The 18,750-nt window shown below is 42.1% G+C and overlaps 1 protein-coding gene across 1 annotated transcript in view; it reads left to right on the top strand.

The window, feature by feature from the left end:
- The first annotated feature begins 8,670 nt into the window (after nucleotides 1–8,670).
- The window catches only part of me1 (malic enzyme 1, NADP(+)-dependent, cytosolic), a 107,785-nt gene continuing 97,705 nt past the window's right edge, over nucleotides 8,671–18,750 (top strand). The window contains exon 1 of the mRNA XM_068324628.1: nucleotides 8,671–8,825. Within this exon, the coding sequence (XP_068180729.1) occupies nucleotides 8,697–8,825 (129 nt within the window). The 5' untranslated portion in view covers nucleotides 8,671–8,696. The remainder of the gene's footprint in view (nucleotides 8,826–18,750) is intronic.

Raw genomic sequence — 18,750 nt, 5'->3', positions numbered from 1 at the left:
CTCCACTTTTTTTTCCAAGCCCAGTAGGCTTTAACTCAGTACATAGTGACACTTTCTGATGCCTACCTTTAGTCTTTGGCTAATGTGAAATGTCAAAGTCTTTGTGTGTTTGCTGCAGGAAAGCACTCATTATGTGTTTGTTGTGATAGCTGGTGGCAGATTATTTCTTGTCTGTGAGTAAATTACCCATCAGGTTATGTTAATCCTGGAAGGCTGTGTCTGAAGCAGCTGGACTTCTGTGGATGTTTCACCTGTCATCCAAGAGAATGCTTTAGTTCTGCTTGGCTGGTAGGTTGAGTCAATAAACCAATAATGGTTGTTAAATAGTAATAGTGTTTTTGAGTCAAGTCTAATATATGATCTTAATGATTGTCAATGTGGTGTGGACCTCAGAAATGCAAAAATATCTGAAATTCTTAGTTTGTTTGCAGATGACATTGTGATCTGAAGTGAGAGCAGGGAACAGGTGGAGGAGAAGCTAGAGAGGTGGAGGTTTGTCCTGGAAAGGAGAGGAATGAAGGTTAGCCGCAGTAAGACAGAATACATGTGTGTGAATGAGAGGGACCCAAGTGGAAGAGTGAGGTTACAGGGAGAAGAGATCAAGAAGGTGGAGGATTTTAAGTACTTAGGGTCAACAGTCCAGAGCAATGGAGAGTGTGGAAAAGAGGTGAAGAAGCGTGTACAGGCAGGATGGAATGGGTGGAGAAAAGTGTCAGGTGTGACATGTGATAGAAGAGTTTCAGCTAAAATGAAAGGAAAGGTGTACAAAACTGTGGTGAGACCAGCGATGTTGTTTGGTCTAGAGACAGTGTCACTGAGGAAAAGACAGGAGCTAGAGCTGGATGTAGCAGAGAGGAAGATGCTGAGGTTCTCTTTGGGAGTGACCAGGATGGATAGGATCAGGAATGAGTATATCAGAGGGACAGCACATGTTAGAGGTTTTGGAGATAAAGTCAGAGAGGCCAGACTGAGATGGTTTGGACATGTCCAGAGGAGAGATAGTGAATATATTGGTAGAAGGATGCTGAGTTTTGAACTGCCAGGCAGGAGGCCTAGAGGAAGACCAAAGACGAGCTTTATGGATGTAGTGAAAGAGGACATGAAGGTAGTTGGTGTGAGAGAAGAGGATGCAGAAGACAGAGTTAGATGGAGGACACTGATTTGCTGTGGCGACCCCTGAAGGGAAAAGCCGAAAGAAAAGAAGAAGAAGAAGTTAGAACTACAGACGACACTTGGTTGACTCTACACAGAAGTCAAACTGCTTCACATTCAGCCTTCAGGAATGTCAAAAATTAAATATTTTATAAATAAATCGTTAAATAATGATTAGCTTTTGAATGTCTGGGAATCAATCATGCTGACCACTCTCTTCCTGTGAATGTTTGAAATATTTGGTCAGCAGCACAGAAACCAAACAGCTCATTCAACACAAATTACTTAAACACTGGTTACTGCCTAGTAGAAAAGACAGTATTAATACCAAATGAGTAGTTATTGAAAGCAGTACTGTGGCACAGCAGGTAGTTATGTTGCCACACAGCACTGCGGTTCCAAGTTTGAGTCCCGCTCTGCACGGAGTTTACATGTTCTCCCTGTGTCTATCTGGGTTCTCTCTGGGTTCTCCGGCTTCCTCCAACCTCAAAAAATTGTCCACTCTCAAGTGTGTGTGTGCGTGGTTGTCTGTCTCTATGTGACTCTGTGGTTGCTGGCGTCGCACCCAGAGTGTCCCTTTCCTCATGCCCCCAGCTGACTGGGATAGGCCCCGCGACCCGCGATAGTGGAGGAAGCGGGTACAGAAAATGGATGGATGGATAGTTATTGAGTGTAGCTCCCTGTTAATTATTTATGAAAACATGTATCTAATGTCCTATTTGTTGTTCAATGTGTTTTAAGTCACAAGTTGCAGCAAAGAACAAAAGGATGTCAAATGATAAAATAACATGGAATAAGAAACAAGATAATAAAAAAATGACAAAATATAGTTGGCAATCAGTTGCCGTCAAAAAATAATTAGAAAGCAGCACCATCATTATACCAGTGGACATATTCGTACGGTGTGTTGAGAGGTTCCCTCAGGATATGTTCAAGACTTCCTCGACTCAACTTGATCTGTCATGATCAAACTCCTGCTCGGAGTTCACTCATGTCAACGCAGCTTTCTCTAAAACTGTAAGACAGAAAAAGCAGCAGCTTAAAGCTCTTTATTTTTCCACCACCCCAAATATCCGTGGGCTCAAACAGTGGGTCATTATGAAGAGTGATTGGTGAAAGAGCCCATTGATTTGGGGGGCTGAGGTAAGGTCATGTATAGAATCACAGGAGAGAGAGAGGGAGAGAGAGAGAGAAAGAGTGCAATATATATATATATATATATATATATATATATAGAGAGAGAGAGGGGGACAGAGAGAGAGGGAGGGCAGTCATGTATGGAACCAAACACACCCATTTCCTCTGCTGGTGCTGAAGGTGCTAGAAGTCCCGACTCCTCTCAGCTCTTTTGTGTGTGTTCTGTTCGGGGTCCAAACAACAATTATGGCTTCATAAAAGTACCTTAAGAGAGGAAATGTGGTTCTTGTTCAGATTTTCCTTTGCCAGTGATCAAACTGTGTTCTGCCAGTGGAATAGTTAAGTATGGCAATGGTTTTAAGTCTGTGAACTCACAGCAGAAACAAACCACCCAGATTTCATTGTAGGCAGAGTTTATTAGTCCACAGGATTCAGAATTAAAGAGGCTGAAAGGTCAGGATGCCGAGCATGTCTTCATTCACGTGAGAGGAACAAGTTCACCTCATGCTCTCGTGTTACCTTGTACTTTGACCTGTGCCCTTTCACCCAGTGGTTCTACTCCATATATTGAAAATCCTCTTTCCTCGTGTTCTCATGTTCATCTCTGAACAGCTGGAGCTTTCTCTTCAAACACTGAAAAATCACATTTATTTTTCTTCTTTTCGCAGCTCTGCAGTTCTCACTCTTACTTGCCAATGTTATGATGTCAGCTTTTTTATATGCGGGATCATATTTTAATATGTCGATATTTGAAAGCAAACCTGCATTTCTTCTCCACTGCACATATAAAGGAGATTGTTCTTGTGACAACAGTAAATCAAGCATACTTTAGCAATTTATTTAAATTCAATTCAACTCAGTTTCATTGTTCCTGATCCGATGAGCCAACACACATGGATTTAGGACAGAAAAACACAATCAATCACCTCAAGCATTTGGAAATAAAAAATGACAGTGTAAAGATGACTCAGTAAAATTGTGAATGAAAAACATAAGGGTAAACAGCAGTGATCCGTCTAGCTGGCTGACAATTCCAAACACAAAAACAAATCATAGACATTTTTGGGATGTCCACCACTGCAATACAAAAGCGACATAGACATATTCTGGCCAGCATCCACCTCATTACTCCTGCACAGCATTCACAAAAACAATCTGACAGACGTTTGTCTGTGTTTTTGCTTGCATTATTTAAGGGGACCATTCCAAGCTGTTATTCATACAGCGAAACAATTCATATAAGCTTTTAAGTATGAAGTTTGATGATGTGTTTGTAAATTTGTCACTCAGGCTCTGCTTGTACCTAATCTGAAGAAGGATCTGAAAAAGTCAAAGTTGGCGTCTGTCAGGGCAATCATTCCTGCTTCATGCAGCTTAAATGAATAAATAAAACTTCATAACACGACTAAGTTCTATGAACAAAGAGGTTCCTCAAGGTCGAAACTCCTTGTATTTGTTTATATGCGAGCAATATGAAAAGCTAAAAGCTTGAAGAACTCGTGGAAGTCATGTGCAGGCACTAAAATCTAGTCAGACTGTTATTAATAAATAAGTTGTAGTTTGGAATTATTTACTTATTTCTCCCAGGTGGCAGCTCCCTTATCTACCTCTAACATTTGCACACGTTCCATACTGCTCACAAACGTTCATAGTAACTCTCTTTCCTAAGGTTTATACAAACAGATTACAATGCAATCAGATGGTAAGGCCTCTCTCAATTCATGGAGTCTGACCGTAATGACATTTAATGAGCACCTTCACCATGAGATGGGGTGCAGGAAGTATAGCCAGGTGTTGCTCTGCAGCAGAATGAATGTGGCTGAGAGAGAGAAAACCATGTGTTAGTGGGTGATTTCATTCTCAGTAATTGTATTTGCTTTGTCTGCTGTTTCCTCCCCTTCCTGAAAAGAACAGCCTCACAGGGATAAACACAGACAAGACAAAGAGAGACAGCTTTACATGATGCAGGGTTAAGGCCTCAGTGCTGTGCATTAAGACAGTTCCTATCTACATAGGAGTGTATTTGGGATATTAAGATATAATAATGAGATAAGAGACTTAACGACCATAAAACATCTGGTTCAATGGGTTCAAGAGAGGCTGATTAGGAGTTATGATGCAAATGAAATCAAAGGCAGACTTCATGTCCAACCTTATCACCAACTAGTCTGTTAATAATACAACTGCATTTGTGATGAGGCCATTATCTGTCATTGCATCACCAGTAATTGTAATCTGGTTGGAGCTCTGTCGTCATCTCCAGGGTGCAGCAGTTCAGTGTGACAGTGAGCTTCGTCTCCTTCTTAAACCATGGTTCTGACCATACGCCATTCACTTAATTGGCAAGCAAGAAGGTACCCAGTTGTTGAGAGAGTAATCAAATGTTACAGTTCAGGAAAAACGAATACAGTGCGCCCTCACGTATTCGCGCATCAAAGCTTGCGACCTCAACTCATCGCGTTTTTTTTGGTAGGCAGTCATTGTCACACCATATGGCACGGTGGCATAGTGGTTAGCACTGCTGCCTCACAGCAAGAAGGTCAGGGGTTCAAACCCAATCATTTCCAACATGGCCTTTCTGTGAAGAGTTTGCATGTACCCTCCGTGTCTGAATGGGTTTCCTCTGGGTTCTCCGGTTTCCCCCTATTATCAGGAAAAACATGCATCTAGGTAATATTAGGTCATGTTGGACCGTAGTGGCGGCGTGCCCGGGATGCAGCAGGTCTGGACCAACACTCCATCTGGCCTTTGAAATTTTGTTGTACTGTCTGTGTATGTGTATAATGACAATAAAGAAAGTTTGACTTTGACTTTATACATACATTCTATTGGTTGATGGCATTCGCAAGTGCGCTCGGTTCCGTGAGTCTCCGACTTCCATGAGACAAAAAAAGTGCTTAAAACAGTCAGTAAGAGTGGGGGAAAAGGTAATACAGATAGAAGGTGGTTTAATATTAATATTAGTATTAGTATGGGGATGGTTTATGAAGTCTAAATTACCGTAAATAATAAGATAGTTTGTCGCTCTATCGCAGAATTCATAATCGTGTGTGGTTCCTGGAACGCATTAATCGCAAAGAATGAGGGCTCACTGTATACCTAAGTGTGTAAACACAAACATTTTGTGCTTTGAGTAAAACTATGGCATTAGAAACGTTGAAACTCTAACAGCAGCATCAAAATATACTTCGAGTGCCAGTGATAGAGGCACTCATAAAGCCAGATTCCTTTGAAAAGAATCTTTCATTCCTTTGTCCATTCGTTTGATCATTTGTTTGTTTTTTCGTTCATCCTTCCTGTTCGTTCGTTCATCTTCTTGAAAACAAGATAACTGTAGTTGTCTCGTTTTCAGCCTCTGAACAAATGTACGAGCCCCAGCTGCCTACGGGCGAGACACCAGCTCATCACAGGGCCACACACAGAGACAAACACTCATGCTCACACTCACACCTACAGACAATTTATCGTGACCAGTTCACCTAAATTACAAGTTTCTGGAGGTGGGAGGAAGCCAGAAGACTTGGAGAGAACCCACACAGACATGGAGAAAACATACAAACTCTACACATGCCTTTTTAAAAAAATTTTTAAAAAGACTTAAATTATATACTATACTTCATTCCTGAATACAATACTAAAGATTTTGGGCTGCTTTAGTTCCCAAACCAGGTCTTAATCAAAATTTATAAGGGAAAAGTACTCATATAACCATGCTCTGACTGCATTTTCTACAAAACAAATGTTTTATTGAAAGATTGTCTGTTTGGCATTGTACTCATTTTTAGCTGTTTGATAATGAATTTCAGATTTTAGATATTTCTTTTCATAGGTGGACATCTTTCTCCTGAGATCACCTTCAATGGGTAGCCTAATGGTGCTTCCCAGCCTCCCCCTGCATTCCTCATGCCCTCCCTCTCTTCAAATTGGCATCCTGCCTGAGACTCAAAAATAACTTCCACCTCCTGATAGAGAAACAGATGGTAGATGTTATTCATCTAGATTAGTCATTCAAACAAAGACTGGTAGCCCGATAAACAAATGGGACTGAAGGGACTCAGAAGGGACTCGCTTTTTCCCCAGCTATATAAGGAGACCCTTCGACTGGAGGTGTTGATCAATAGCAAACATTTAACCATGAAACAGCAGCTACTACTCTTTCAACGTTACCACGACTGTGTTAGAATTACCATCATTCATCCACTTGTTCTACTTTTCATTCTAGCAGAACAATCAAATCCAACCAAAATGCACCCTGACAGTTGTAATGAAGCCATTGAGATTGTTCAGTGTTAATTTCATCAACACAATTCATTAGTCCTCAGTCAAAGTAAAAGCCCTATTCAACTTTTTACAACCAACCAAAAGCGACCAATCAAACTGAAAGACTAACCAGTGAAACAACTGACCACCTCTTTGACCACCTGGCCAAATGATTACATCCCGCTTCAAAGCGGTGATGTATCGTAATTGTCAGCGTTTGTGTGTTCGTCCGTTAGTCCGTACGTCCATCCGTTAGTCCATCAAATATCTTCGCAAGCGTTGCAGATAGTAAGAAGAAACAAAAAGCACATTACTTAGGCGGCAAAGGGGATGAAAATGAGTTTATGACCTTGACCTTGAGAAAATTAGGTCAAGGTCAAATTTTAACTTTTGTAGACTCAGGAACTGGATAAGATAGAAAGACGAGGGAGGCCAGTGTAAGACCGCAGATCAAAGGTAGTGCCTTTGATCTATGAAAGTAGGTAAGAGCACCATATTTTACCTTTTACCTATGCAAGTAGGCCAGGGAAAAATTTTGAATTCAAGGGTGTCGCAAGATGTTGTGGTCTCTGACTGCATTGGTTCTTGTTTAATACTGTATTTAAAAACATTTAAACATTGACAACCAGGATTTATTGTACCATCTTCCTGACATATGCAGTGTCTCATAGCACTGCTGTCCAGCTGACAGCCTGATGTTGAAGCTGAGTCTTGAGGACAAAGTGGTCTACCACTGAGTCTGTTACCAGAGGGAACCAATACAAACACCATGTGGCCCCATGTAAACCACAAAAGCCTATTGATATGGAGTTGCGTTTCTATGGTTCTTTGTCCTCCATGCATGAATGTACAGTAGATAATACCGTATTATCAGTGCAGATGAACGTTTAACTGCAGAATGCAAACTGTTTGACATGTTAAAACACAGCAGCGTGTGGCTGTTTATGAGAGGACCTGTCTGACTGTATGCTGGCTAATGTTGCATAACTCCTATGCTTTGGGAAGGCTGAGAGTTGACCTTGGCTTCAAATATCCTCAACCCTGTCACAGCATGCAGGCACACTTTGTTGTAAAATGATCCTTGTTAGATGTGTGCAACTAAGGTTGTGACTTATCAAAAACTGGGAAAGCAATCTACACTGTCTAACGTGTGGCATAAATATTTAATTCCAAACAAATGTGTTCTCACTGTAAGGAATGCTTGCTTGCTGCTATGCAGTTACTGTGCTATTACCTCTGTTAACAGCAGTGGGTCTGGAACAGTCCATTACATTTGGTGATGATCTGGATCAGTATCTGGAGCCAGATATTTTTGTAAAGACCGTTTATAAGTGCTTAATATATTTTTCTACTCTTTTTCTTGAATAACTAACAGCTAACAAAGATACCACAGGTTCATCATTATGTTCTTGCCTTGCGGGTCACTAATGTCACTAAAGCCTATCCCAGCTGACTACGGGCAAGAGATGGGGTAAACCCCAGACACATTGCCAGCGCATCATGGGGACACTTGAAAAACAAACTCTCATGCACACGATTGTGGAGTGATTAATTTACCTAAATTGCATGGTTTTGGAGGTTGGAAAAACCCAGAGAGAACCCACGCAGACGCAATGCAAACTCTACACAGAAAGGAAATGAACTCAGAGCCTTCTTGCTCCATCATTGAAATATTGCTTTTGGGTGAAAGGATATAATGGGAGGTTTCATCCCTTTTATTTCAACAAAGACAATGCAGCGACAAGTCATTTCAATTCCATTTTCCATTAACAATGCTAAACAAGAACCAATGCAGTTAGAGACTGCAACATCCAGCGACAAACTTGAATTAAAATTTTTTACCCTACTTGCATAGGTCAAAGATCAAAGCTAGTGCTCTGACCTGCTTTCATAGATCAAACCAGTAGCTTTGAATGTCTTAAAAGTGTGTGTGTGTGTGTGTGGGGGGGGGGGGTTACTTTCTAATGACTCCTCTACAGAAGATGGTCCGTGACGTCACCATCGGTGATCGATCAGTCGCTCATCACTCATCGATCAGGCCGACCCTGCTCTTAAACGCCACCCGCGCAGCGCGCAGCGGCCGAACCTGTTGGTCCACTTGTTGAGGTCATTATAGTTCACGTGACGCTATTTAAAGAGGCGCCGCCATGGCACGCGCTCTGGTCAGACGGGAGTCGGCGGAAACAGAGATGCACAAGTCCGCAGAGAAGAGGAAGACGTTCGTTTACACCAAGAAGAAGGGCTACGATGTCACCCGAAACCCCCGCCTCAACAAGGTAAGCGTGGAAACACTGTGGGGGGGTTTCATCTTGTTTCTGTGAGCGGTGACAAGCTGGCTGCTGCCTTCAGGGACTGTAGGAAATATCAACACCGACGTCTGGTAACTGACGATCTGACGTTGGTCGTTATCAACGCAGAGGAACCAGGAAAGGGAATAATTGTGTTTTTAAATATTAACTAGGAAAGGTTTGACTTTTAGCTTCTCGGGTAAAGTGTCCATTCTCAACAAAGTTTGAATTATAGGGAAACAATAGAGTTAAAAGCTACATAATAAAAATAATGCTAATGCTAAATGTTTACTCCTAGCTTACAAAGTTGTTGTTGTTGTTGTTGTTGTTGTTGTTGTTGTTTAATAACGTTTGTCTTTGTGTCATCACACAAATATAAACAGTCAGACCTCTACCCTTAATCACATAATAATTCAACATTCATAACACCCAACGGAGCCTGAACGCAGCGTGAGCCTGCAGGTTCTGGTGTCAGCTGGGGGTAAATTTAGATTTAAAGTGATCAGCTCCTGTTGACACACAGAGGGCCCTCTAGTCAGGGCCCCACCGCCTCACATTGTGCTACCAGCACTGTGTTAGTCTTCTTTGTTCATGCTTAGTGAGTTTTTCCTGTCTTACTGCAGCACACAGCACATTATGTCATCCAATTTACTGTGACAAGTTGTTCTGCATTCTGACAGCTGGTATTCTGTTAAGTAGGACGAGTTCCTACGGTTAACATCCCCTTAAAACATGAAGATAAGGTTTTTTTGGGGGGCGATTTTGTTATCATAGAGGAATGAGGAACACTGCTGGGAGTTGCTTCATAATGCAGCAGATAATGCTGAGCAGTTTCCTGTCAGTAAGTTGATGACTTTGCATGTTCCCACTATAGGAAAAAAAAAGTCTCTCTCTTTATGCTTCCAATGCAAAAAAACTCATTTACTCATCTATCAATAACCAAAACAAAGAGACATGACAAATAACACGTGAGCACATTAATTTCTCAGGTGATTGTCCTGGTTTATTCACTTAACATGGAACAAGTAAAGTGAATAAATGACAGATGATGTCACCCTGTAGGAAGGTGGCCCCAGCCTGTGGCTGCTGGGGGCTGTTGCTGAGTCTGTGGAATATGTTCATGTCACACTGACCTTGCTGTGGCGTTCTTGCAGATCTTATCGCCACTCCAGTTTTTATCCTCTTTTTTTTTTTATAGGAGTCAATAATTTTAAACAAAAATCAAAAGTAGGAGGCAGTGATTTACTTTGGGATTTGGGAGGTCATTAAATCATTGAGTCATAATGAGTCTTTCCTCTGAGTCATACATGAACCTTTATTCTTGTAGATGCAGTAGCTTTTCACATCTCATCAAACACTGCAAGAGAGAATTCATTTTATTTGCACATATACTTTGTAAGGGCTCTAAATGGTCTGGGTTAGTTTTTTTGTAATGTTTTTTGGCACATTCAAACTTAAGTGCTTTTCATTTATTTTGCATCCATCTGAAATGTGTACAATTTGACCACTCCCTGAGGTTTTCCATCAGCAATGGGATCTATGTTCTTGGACACATGCATTCTACTTCCCCATGCTTTATATGCACCCTTAACAAAAGAGCATCTGGTCACGCTTTAGCTTTTCTAGTGTTTTCTCTTGGTTTGTGTGGTGGGATGGGGCCCCAGAGGTCAAGCTGTGGTGACAGGATCTCTGTCCATGGTGCTGACTGACCACCAATGGAACCTCTACTCTTACATTAAGCTTGCCTCATAACATTTTTTTCAGTCAAGCTAAATCAAGAACATTTTTAAACAGTCGATTCTACTCCCTGAACTGTTTTTTTCCCCTTTCTCTTGGAATCTACAGATTAGCCGTGAGAATTCACAATCAGTTGATGGATGATCTATAAATTCTTCTGGTTTATTTCACTCTGAATTCAGTTTTTAATAGCAAAGTTTTTTCAGTCTGATATAGTTTTCAGTCAGCGGAAGCAGCTTCTGGGCTGGATGGTGCCAGCAGGGAGTTGATAATTGAGACAGTGAGGTTCAAACAGGCCTGTGTCTGTGGAGAGAGGGCTGGTGAACTGATGACTGCACAGAGACGTGTTTGTCAGGCAAGCTAATAACATCACTCTTGAGAGCCCTACACAACCATCCACTGTGTTTGTTTTCATGCCTGTAAGTGGGTAATGGGAAATAGGAAAATGTGAATTTTGTGCAAGGACGCATTATTCAACACCCTTTGTTGTCCAGCTGTATTCAACCACAGACAGAGTAAGGAGTAGACCCAGTTAGTTTCATCATTCATATGAATATGCATCATAAATCACTTTTGGGATGCATTTACTAAAGCCCCTGATGAGGAAGAAAGAAGGAATGCCACTTTATGATAGTTTGCTTTGATTATATCAACAGACAACCAGAGGTTGTCTTCTTGTTTTGTGAATAGAGAAACACCCTCTAGTTTAGGGAAATATGTCCCTTCTTGTGATACACTAACACTGACATGCCATGATTTATTTAATAATAACACATTCGTATTTTCTCCAGCATTTCTGATTAATGGTGGCTTCTAAAAAGTAGATCTGAATTTCAGTGTTGCAAATGATGTTTGATTGTAAATTAACATATTTGTACAGTGGACTGAAGAATTTGCAGACAATCCACTGCCAGCAATTCAGCCATTGCATGCTGAGGCTCTTTGTCTGGAGAATGGGCCGTAACCTCATTTCCAACAAGAGACCAAATTAACATCCAGCTTCTTACTGAGTGTAACCCAGAAACATGAAGCATGGCCACAGGATGTGTCCACTGCCTGCACAGACATGTATTTACCAGTCCTGACAGCTTGTTTTCCTGAATTTTGAAAAATTGTTTTCTGAATCCTTCAGAAAATTCGCATCAATGCTCCTATTGGCAGCATCAGACCCCTCAAGCACTGAGGCTTCAGGTTAGAGCTCTTGCTGTGGTTTGGTGGGGGAACTGTTCAAGTCGCTCTTTAAGACTTTACGTTGAAACCGCTCTTTGATTTTCTGTTGATGAATATGTTTTTTCTACATTTGCCTAATTGATCCGATTAAAATGGTTTCTTTTTAAATGTCCTGTGACTTAGATGATGTCTGTTTGTAATAGAGGTCAATCTGGGTCCCAGAGCTTCAGTGTGTAAACCCGGAGTGTTAAACTGTTTGTTTGCTTCTCAGTTTACATATTAGGCCCCTGAATGGAGCCTGTGTACAACAGGGCCCTTCAAGAAGTTCAGATACTGTAGGTTGACCTAGATTTGTGTTAAAGTAAGCACCTCAGTTGTCCATCCATCCATCCATCTTCTGAACCCCTTCATCCGCTGGAGCTAGACCCTATCTCAGGTGGCTGAGGGCATGAGGCTGGGGAAACTCCGGACGCGAAGCCAGTGCACTGCGGTGCCACACAGAGACAGACAAAGAGGCATGTACACACTCACACCTACGGTCAATTTGGGACCGACCAATTAACATGAAGTGCGTGTTTTTGATTCACTGTATTTTGTCTGTTTTAATAAATGATTGTTGGGATCTTGGCCTCATCATCCATTTAACTCAGGTTCCTTTAAAGAAGGCTGAAGATACAGGCACACCAGTTTTAAGACCAAGGTTCTCTTTCACTTCCTTTTCTCGCACTTAGAAAAAAAGAAAAAAGAGTCCTTGTAATTCACTTTACAAGAAAGATTTTATTATCTTTCTTGAGGTGTGCCATCTGAATGAGCTCACGATTTGTGCTGTTACACTGATTCGGAAATATAAACGTGGTTTTGTACAATTAATTAAGCGAGGAAAGAATCTGGGTGTGAGAAGTCTGTTTGTACAGTATTTAGTAATCACAGACAAGGTTCTTTAAAACCACCAGGACATATGAGTTTTACTCAGATTTTGGTGTTTAGTGCAGCTTCAAATTTAAAGGTCGATGCAGGTTTTTCTTTTTAACATGGGGTTTTTCCACATCTTTGCTAATTATGCAAAAACAGTGAGCAGATTTCCAAATCGGTCTTACTTGTACCACTATTTTACGTATTATTAAAAGGCAGTTGCCGTATCTGATCAACCAGACCCTCACATCATTCTAAAATGAATCTAAACATAGAGTCCCTCAAACACAAAGGTTAAAGACCTGCCATAAAAAAGGATTTTCATGTAGCCAGGTGAAGCATCCAGTGTCAGCCCTGTACGTGAACCAGGGTGAGGAAATTGGAGGAGAAGGTAGGAAATGACTGCTAAAGCATGTTACTGGGCATGCACAGGCAGGCTTCTGTGGTTCAGGCAGTGGCACATTGTTGCCCTCCCTGTGATTCTACGAGCCCTGGGGATGAAGTGTGTTTACCTCACTCAGTTGGCCCTCTTCACCTCTCATAGGAGCCAGTCACAGCACAACATGCTAATTGATGCTGAGAGATGCAGTGCTGAAAGCAACCTGTCCTCACTTTGACAGGCTTCGATTTCCTATTAATGTCCTCACTCTACTACCTAAAGAAATGATGCATGCATACAGCATACATACCTATAATATCTAATTCTAGATCTCTCTGGATCTGGAACTAGATATTAAATGTGTGTTTTGTGTGTGGTAAAGACATGAAGTGGAGACTGTGGTATAGAAAGGGTTCTCTGTGAAGAGAGTTGGACAAGATTCACAGACATCTTCTGTCTGTCTTTGATCGATAACACATTAATTTAGAATCTGCATGGATCTTGGTATTTGCATTACAGACACATCAATAAACAAGGCAGTCAGAACTACTTCCAGGGTAGGACAGGGTACCCTGAAAGTAGTACCTGACAAATACATAGCTTTGACCTTTCAGGGTAGGTCAAAGCTAAGCACTAGCTCTGACCATAGATCAAAGCTAGGGCATAGGTAGAACAAAGCACTAGCTTTGATCTATGGTCTTACTCACTCTGGCCTTTTCCCTCGTCTTTCTATCTTATTCGATTCCTGAGTGTACAAAAGTTGAAATTTGACCTTGACTTAGTTTTTTCAAGGTCAAGGTCATCATCTCATTTTCAACCCCTTTGGCGTGCAAGTAATGTGCTTTTTATCTGCAACGGTTGCGAAGATATTTGATGGATATATTAACGGACGAACACAAGAACACTGACAATTACAGTGACAATTACCACCAATTACAATTACCAATTACAATTACCACGCTTTGAAGCGGGATGTAAAACTTAAACACACTTAGACCGAATCTGGTGCATCATGGCACGAACTTGTCGGAGCACCAGCTGCTCATTACATACCGCTGTAAGATTCGGCAGTCAATGATGAATAGAGACAATGGTTTGCTTCGAGCTATAGCTTGGCCCTGTTGGAGCTGCCATTCATGCTAATAAGCAATAAAACCCACATGGATCGCCTTGACTAAACTATAAGACTTTGTATATTGTTTTTAAAATCATTGCATTAGACATCATAAGAGTTTATGAATGAGGAATAAAATGTAGAGCTCATGCCCAGAAAAGGCTACAGTTGGATGCTCTATATGTAACCACAGACTCCACACAAGACACAAGATAGCCCACCAGATTAAAGACGAGAATTGACTATCTTCGTTTTTGGCGAGTGCTGAGTCATGGCGTATCTGATTGGGCATCAGAGATGTGCTGGCATGCCAAATGGCGAGAGTCCTGATAACATTCTGTAGCAACTGGAAGCCATTAGGCTCTCAGCTTTGATTCACTCTGCTACATCATTAACTCCAATTCCGAGAATTTTTCTTTAACTCAATAGTTTTAAGTTTTCCCTCATCTTGGCTGATATAAAAAAAATGGAGCAACAAACAAATAGAAATGAAGATTTATTTGTGGCTCTCTGGTTCCTCTCATCTGGATATGTGTCGTGCTGTGTTGGTTAGTGCACAGCAGCCCGTCCTCTGAGTTTTGTCTGGTCAAATCGAATGTGTTCCAGCTGATCACTGTCCCTAACACAGTCTGGTAAGGGTTTTTTTTTTTAACGACAGTGCATGCACTAATCAAATTATGTCACAAAGGGCTGCCAGTGATCAAACTGCTTGATGACCCAGTGCTGACTTTAGCCATTGCACTCTGGTACTCAGGTTCCCAGTGAGTCACTGCATGATCAAGACTAATAAAAGCTTTTTGCTGACAGGATTTTGTTGGACTTTTACAGCAATGCTTTGATTGTGCTGCTTCCCAAAGCTTCAATGAACATTAGTAATTTTCATCCAGCTCTCTGGCCGTGTTTATTTTTTATAAAGAGAACTTCACATTCCAAAGCAGATCCTATGTTTGGTAATCATAAGTTAATGGATTTAAAATGATATAAAGTGTAAACCACAAGTAACTAACAATGATAAACATTTAGGCTATGGATCATTTAGTAATATACATTTCTTGCATGCAGTTATTTCTTTTCCTATTCATTTGAGTATTACCTGAAGAAATCCCATACTTTGAGGAAATATGGCCTGTGCTTTCCAAAGATTATTTCACAGGGGAGTAAATATCGCCACAGTGTCTCTGGGTGGAGTGGAACTCATGTGAAAATGCCTCTATGTGATTACTGGCTGTTTCATTGTGGATGACAGCCGTTACGTGAAGTTCGAATCGGTGGTGTTGGCAGTCAGATTACAAGCCCTCGTTTAACAGATTGAAAATGGGACAAAACTTTCTGTGTCAGACTTCATGCCGAGCAGCTGCTCTTGTCAATCCCCCTCTCTCGGTGCACTACAGAGTTCTTAGGATACGTGTGCAAAATGCTCGAGGTGTGTGTGTGCGTGTGCGCGTGTGTGTGTGTGTGTGTGTGGTCCCAGGTGCAGCCAGGTGTTTCAGGTTAACCACACACATTGCTGGTGACCAGACATTCCTCTGATGGACTGGAGTGGATCGGACAGAGAGAAACTGCCCCCTCGGTCCCTTTCTGTTATCGAACCACACACTACTCCACATTTCATACACCAGTTTAAGTGGGCCTCTGACCTGCAGGCCAGTAAGTGCTGTAAGTAGTAAGTGGAATATGAAAAGACTGTTACTTTATCTGCGCACGCGCACACACACACACACACACACACACACACAAAGCACTTGAGACCATGCTTATGCAGTAGCCAGCTAAAGCCCTACTTCTTCTTTTTTCTTTTGGCTTTTCTCTTCAGGGGTCACCCCAGCGAATCAATTGCCTCCATCTAACCCTGTCCTTTGCATTCTCTTCTCCCACACCAACTACCTTCATGTCCTCCCTCATTACATCCATTAACTTCTTCTTTGGTCTTTCTCTAGGCCTCCTGCCTGGCAGTTCAAAACTCCTTCTACCAATATATTCACTATCTCTCCTCTGGACATGTCCAAACCATCTCAGTCTGGCCTCTCTGACTTTGTCTCCAAAACCTCTAACATGTGCTGTCCCTCTGATGTACTCATTCCTGATCCTATCCTTCCTGGTCACTCCCAGAGAGAACCTCAGCATCTTCATCTCTTCTACCTCCAGCTCTGTCTCCTGTCTTTTCCTGAGTCACACTGTCTCTAGACCAAACAACATCGCTGGTCTCACCACAGTTTTGTACACCTTTCCTTTCATTCTAGCTGAAACTCTTCTATCACACATCACACCTGACACTTTTCTCCACCCATTCCATCCTGCCTGTACACACTTCTTTACCTCTTTTTCACACTCTCCATTGCTCAGCACTGTTGACCCTAAGTACTTAAAATCCTCCACCTTCTTGATCACTTCTCCCTGTAACCTCACTCTTCCACTTGGGTCCCTCTCATTCACACACAAGTACTCTGTCTTACTGCGGCTAATTTTCATTAGTCTCCTTTCCAGGACAAACCTCCACCTCTCTGTATTCTCCTCCACCTGTTCCCTGCTTTCACGGCGGATCACAATATCATCTGCAAACGTCATAGTCCATGGAGACTCCTATCTAACCTCGTCTGTCAGCCTGTCCATCACCATAGCAAACAAGAACGGGCTCAGAGCTGATCCCTGATGCAGTCCCACCTCCACCTTGAACTCCTGTCACACCTACAGCACACCTCACCACTGTCTTACAGTCCTCATACATGTCCTGCACCACTCTAACATACTTCTCTGACACTCCAGACTCCCTCATACAATACCACAGTTCCTCTCTCGGCACCCTGTCATAAGCTTTCTCCAGATTTACAAAAACACAATGCAGCTCCCTCTGGCCTTCTCTGTACTTCTCTATCAACATCCTCAAAGCAAATACTGCATCTGTAGTACTCTTTTTTGGCATGAAACCATACCGCTGCTCACAAATTTTCACTTCTGCCTTTAGTCTAACTTCCACTACTCTTTCCCATAACTTCATTGTATGGCTCATCAGCTTTATTCCTCTGTAGTTGCTACAACTCTGCACATCTCCCTTGTTCTTAAAAATGGGCACCAGCACACTGTTCCTCCATTCCTCAGGCCTCTTCTCCCTATCTAAGATCTCGTTGAACAACCCAGTCAGAAACTCTACTGCCACCTCTCCTAGACACTTCCAAACCTCTACAAGTATATCATCAGGACCGACTGCCTTTCCACTCTTCATCCTCTTCAATGCTGTCCTCACTTCATCCTGACTAATGACTGACTGACTTTGCTACTTCCTGGTCCACAACAGTCACCTCTTCTAGTCTTTGTTCTCTCTCATTTTCCACGTTCATCAACTCTTCAAAGTACTCTTTCCATCTTCCCATCACACTACTGGCACCTGTCAATAGGCTTCCGTCCCTATCCTTAATCACCCTAACCTGCTGCACGTCCCATCCCTGTCTCTCTATCTTGCCAACCGGTATAGATCAGTCTCTCCCTCCTTACTGTCCAACCTAGCATACAAGTCATCATAAGCCCCTTGTTTGGCCTTTGCTACCTCTACCATCACCTTACGCTGCATCTCCCTGTACTCCTGTCTACTCTCCTCAGTCCTCTCAGTGTCCCACTTCTTCTTAGCTAACCTCTTTCTCTGTATATACTCCTGTACCTCCTCATTCCACCACCATCAAGTCTCCTTATCTACTTTCCTTCCAGATAACACACCAAATACTCTCCTACCTATCTCCCTGATCACATTAGCTGTAGTTTTCCAGTCATCTGGAAGCACCTCCTGGCCTCCCAGAGCCTGTCTTAACTCTTTCCTAAAAGTCATGCAACACTCTTCCTTATTTAGCTTCCACCATTTTGTATTCTGCTCTACCTTTTCACTCTTCCTATTCCTCACCACCAGAGTCATCCTGCACACCACCATCCTATGCTGTTTGGCTGCACTCTCGCCTACCACTACTTTGCAGTCACTGATACTCCTTCAGGTTACACCATCTACACAAGATGTAGTCTACCTGTGTGCTCCTACCACCACTCTTATAGGTCACCCTATGTTCCTGCCTCTTCTGGAAGAAAGTATTCACTATAGCCATTTCCATCCTTTTTGCAAAGTCAACTACCATCTGTCCTTCTGTGTTCCTCTCCTGGATACCAAACCTGCCCATCACCTCCTTATCACCTCTGTTTCCTGCACCAACATGTCCATTGAAGTATGCACCAAATGACAACTCTCTCACTTCTAGGTATGATCTGCATCACTTCATCAAAGTCCAGCCAGAATTTCTCCTTCTCCTCCAGCTCACATCCTACCTGTGGAGCATACCCACTAACAACATTGAACATAACACCTTCTATTTGTAGTTTCAGACTCATCACTCTATCCGACACTCTTTTTAACTCCAGGACATTCCTAACAAACTCCTCCTTCAAGATAACTCCTACTCCGTTTCTCTTCCTATCTACACCATGATAGAACAACTTGAGCCCTGCTCCTAAACTTCTAGCCTTGCTACCTTTCCACCTGGTCTCCTGGACACACAGTATGTCTACCTTCCTCCTCTGCATCATGTCAACCAACTCTCTACCTTTTCCTGTAATAGTTCCAACAT

The sequence above is a fragment of the Antennarius striatus genome, chromosome 9, assembly GCF_040054535.1.
Source record: "Antennarius striatus isolate MH-2024 chromosome 9, ASM4005453v1, whole genome shotgun sequence".
NCBI lineage: Eukaryota > Metazoa > Chordata > Actinopteri > Lophiiformes > Antennariidae > Antennarius > Antennarius striatus.
This window is presented reverse-complemented; position numbering and strand designations above follow the sequence as displayed.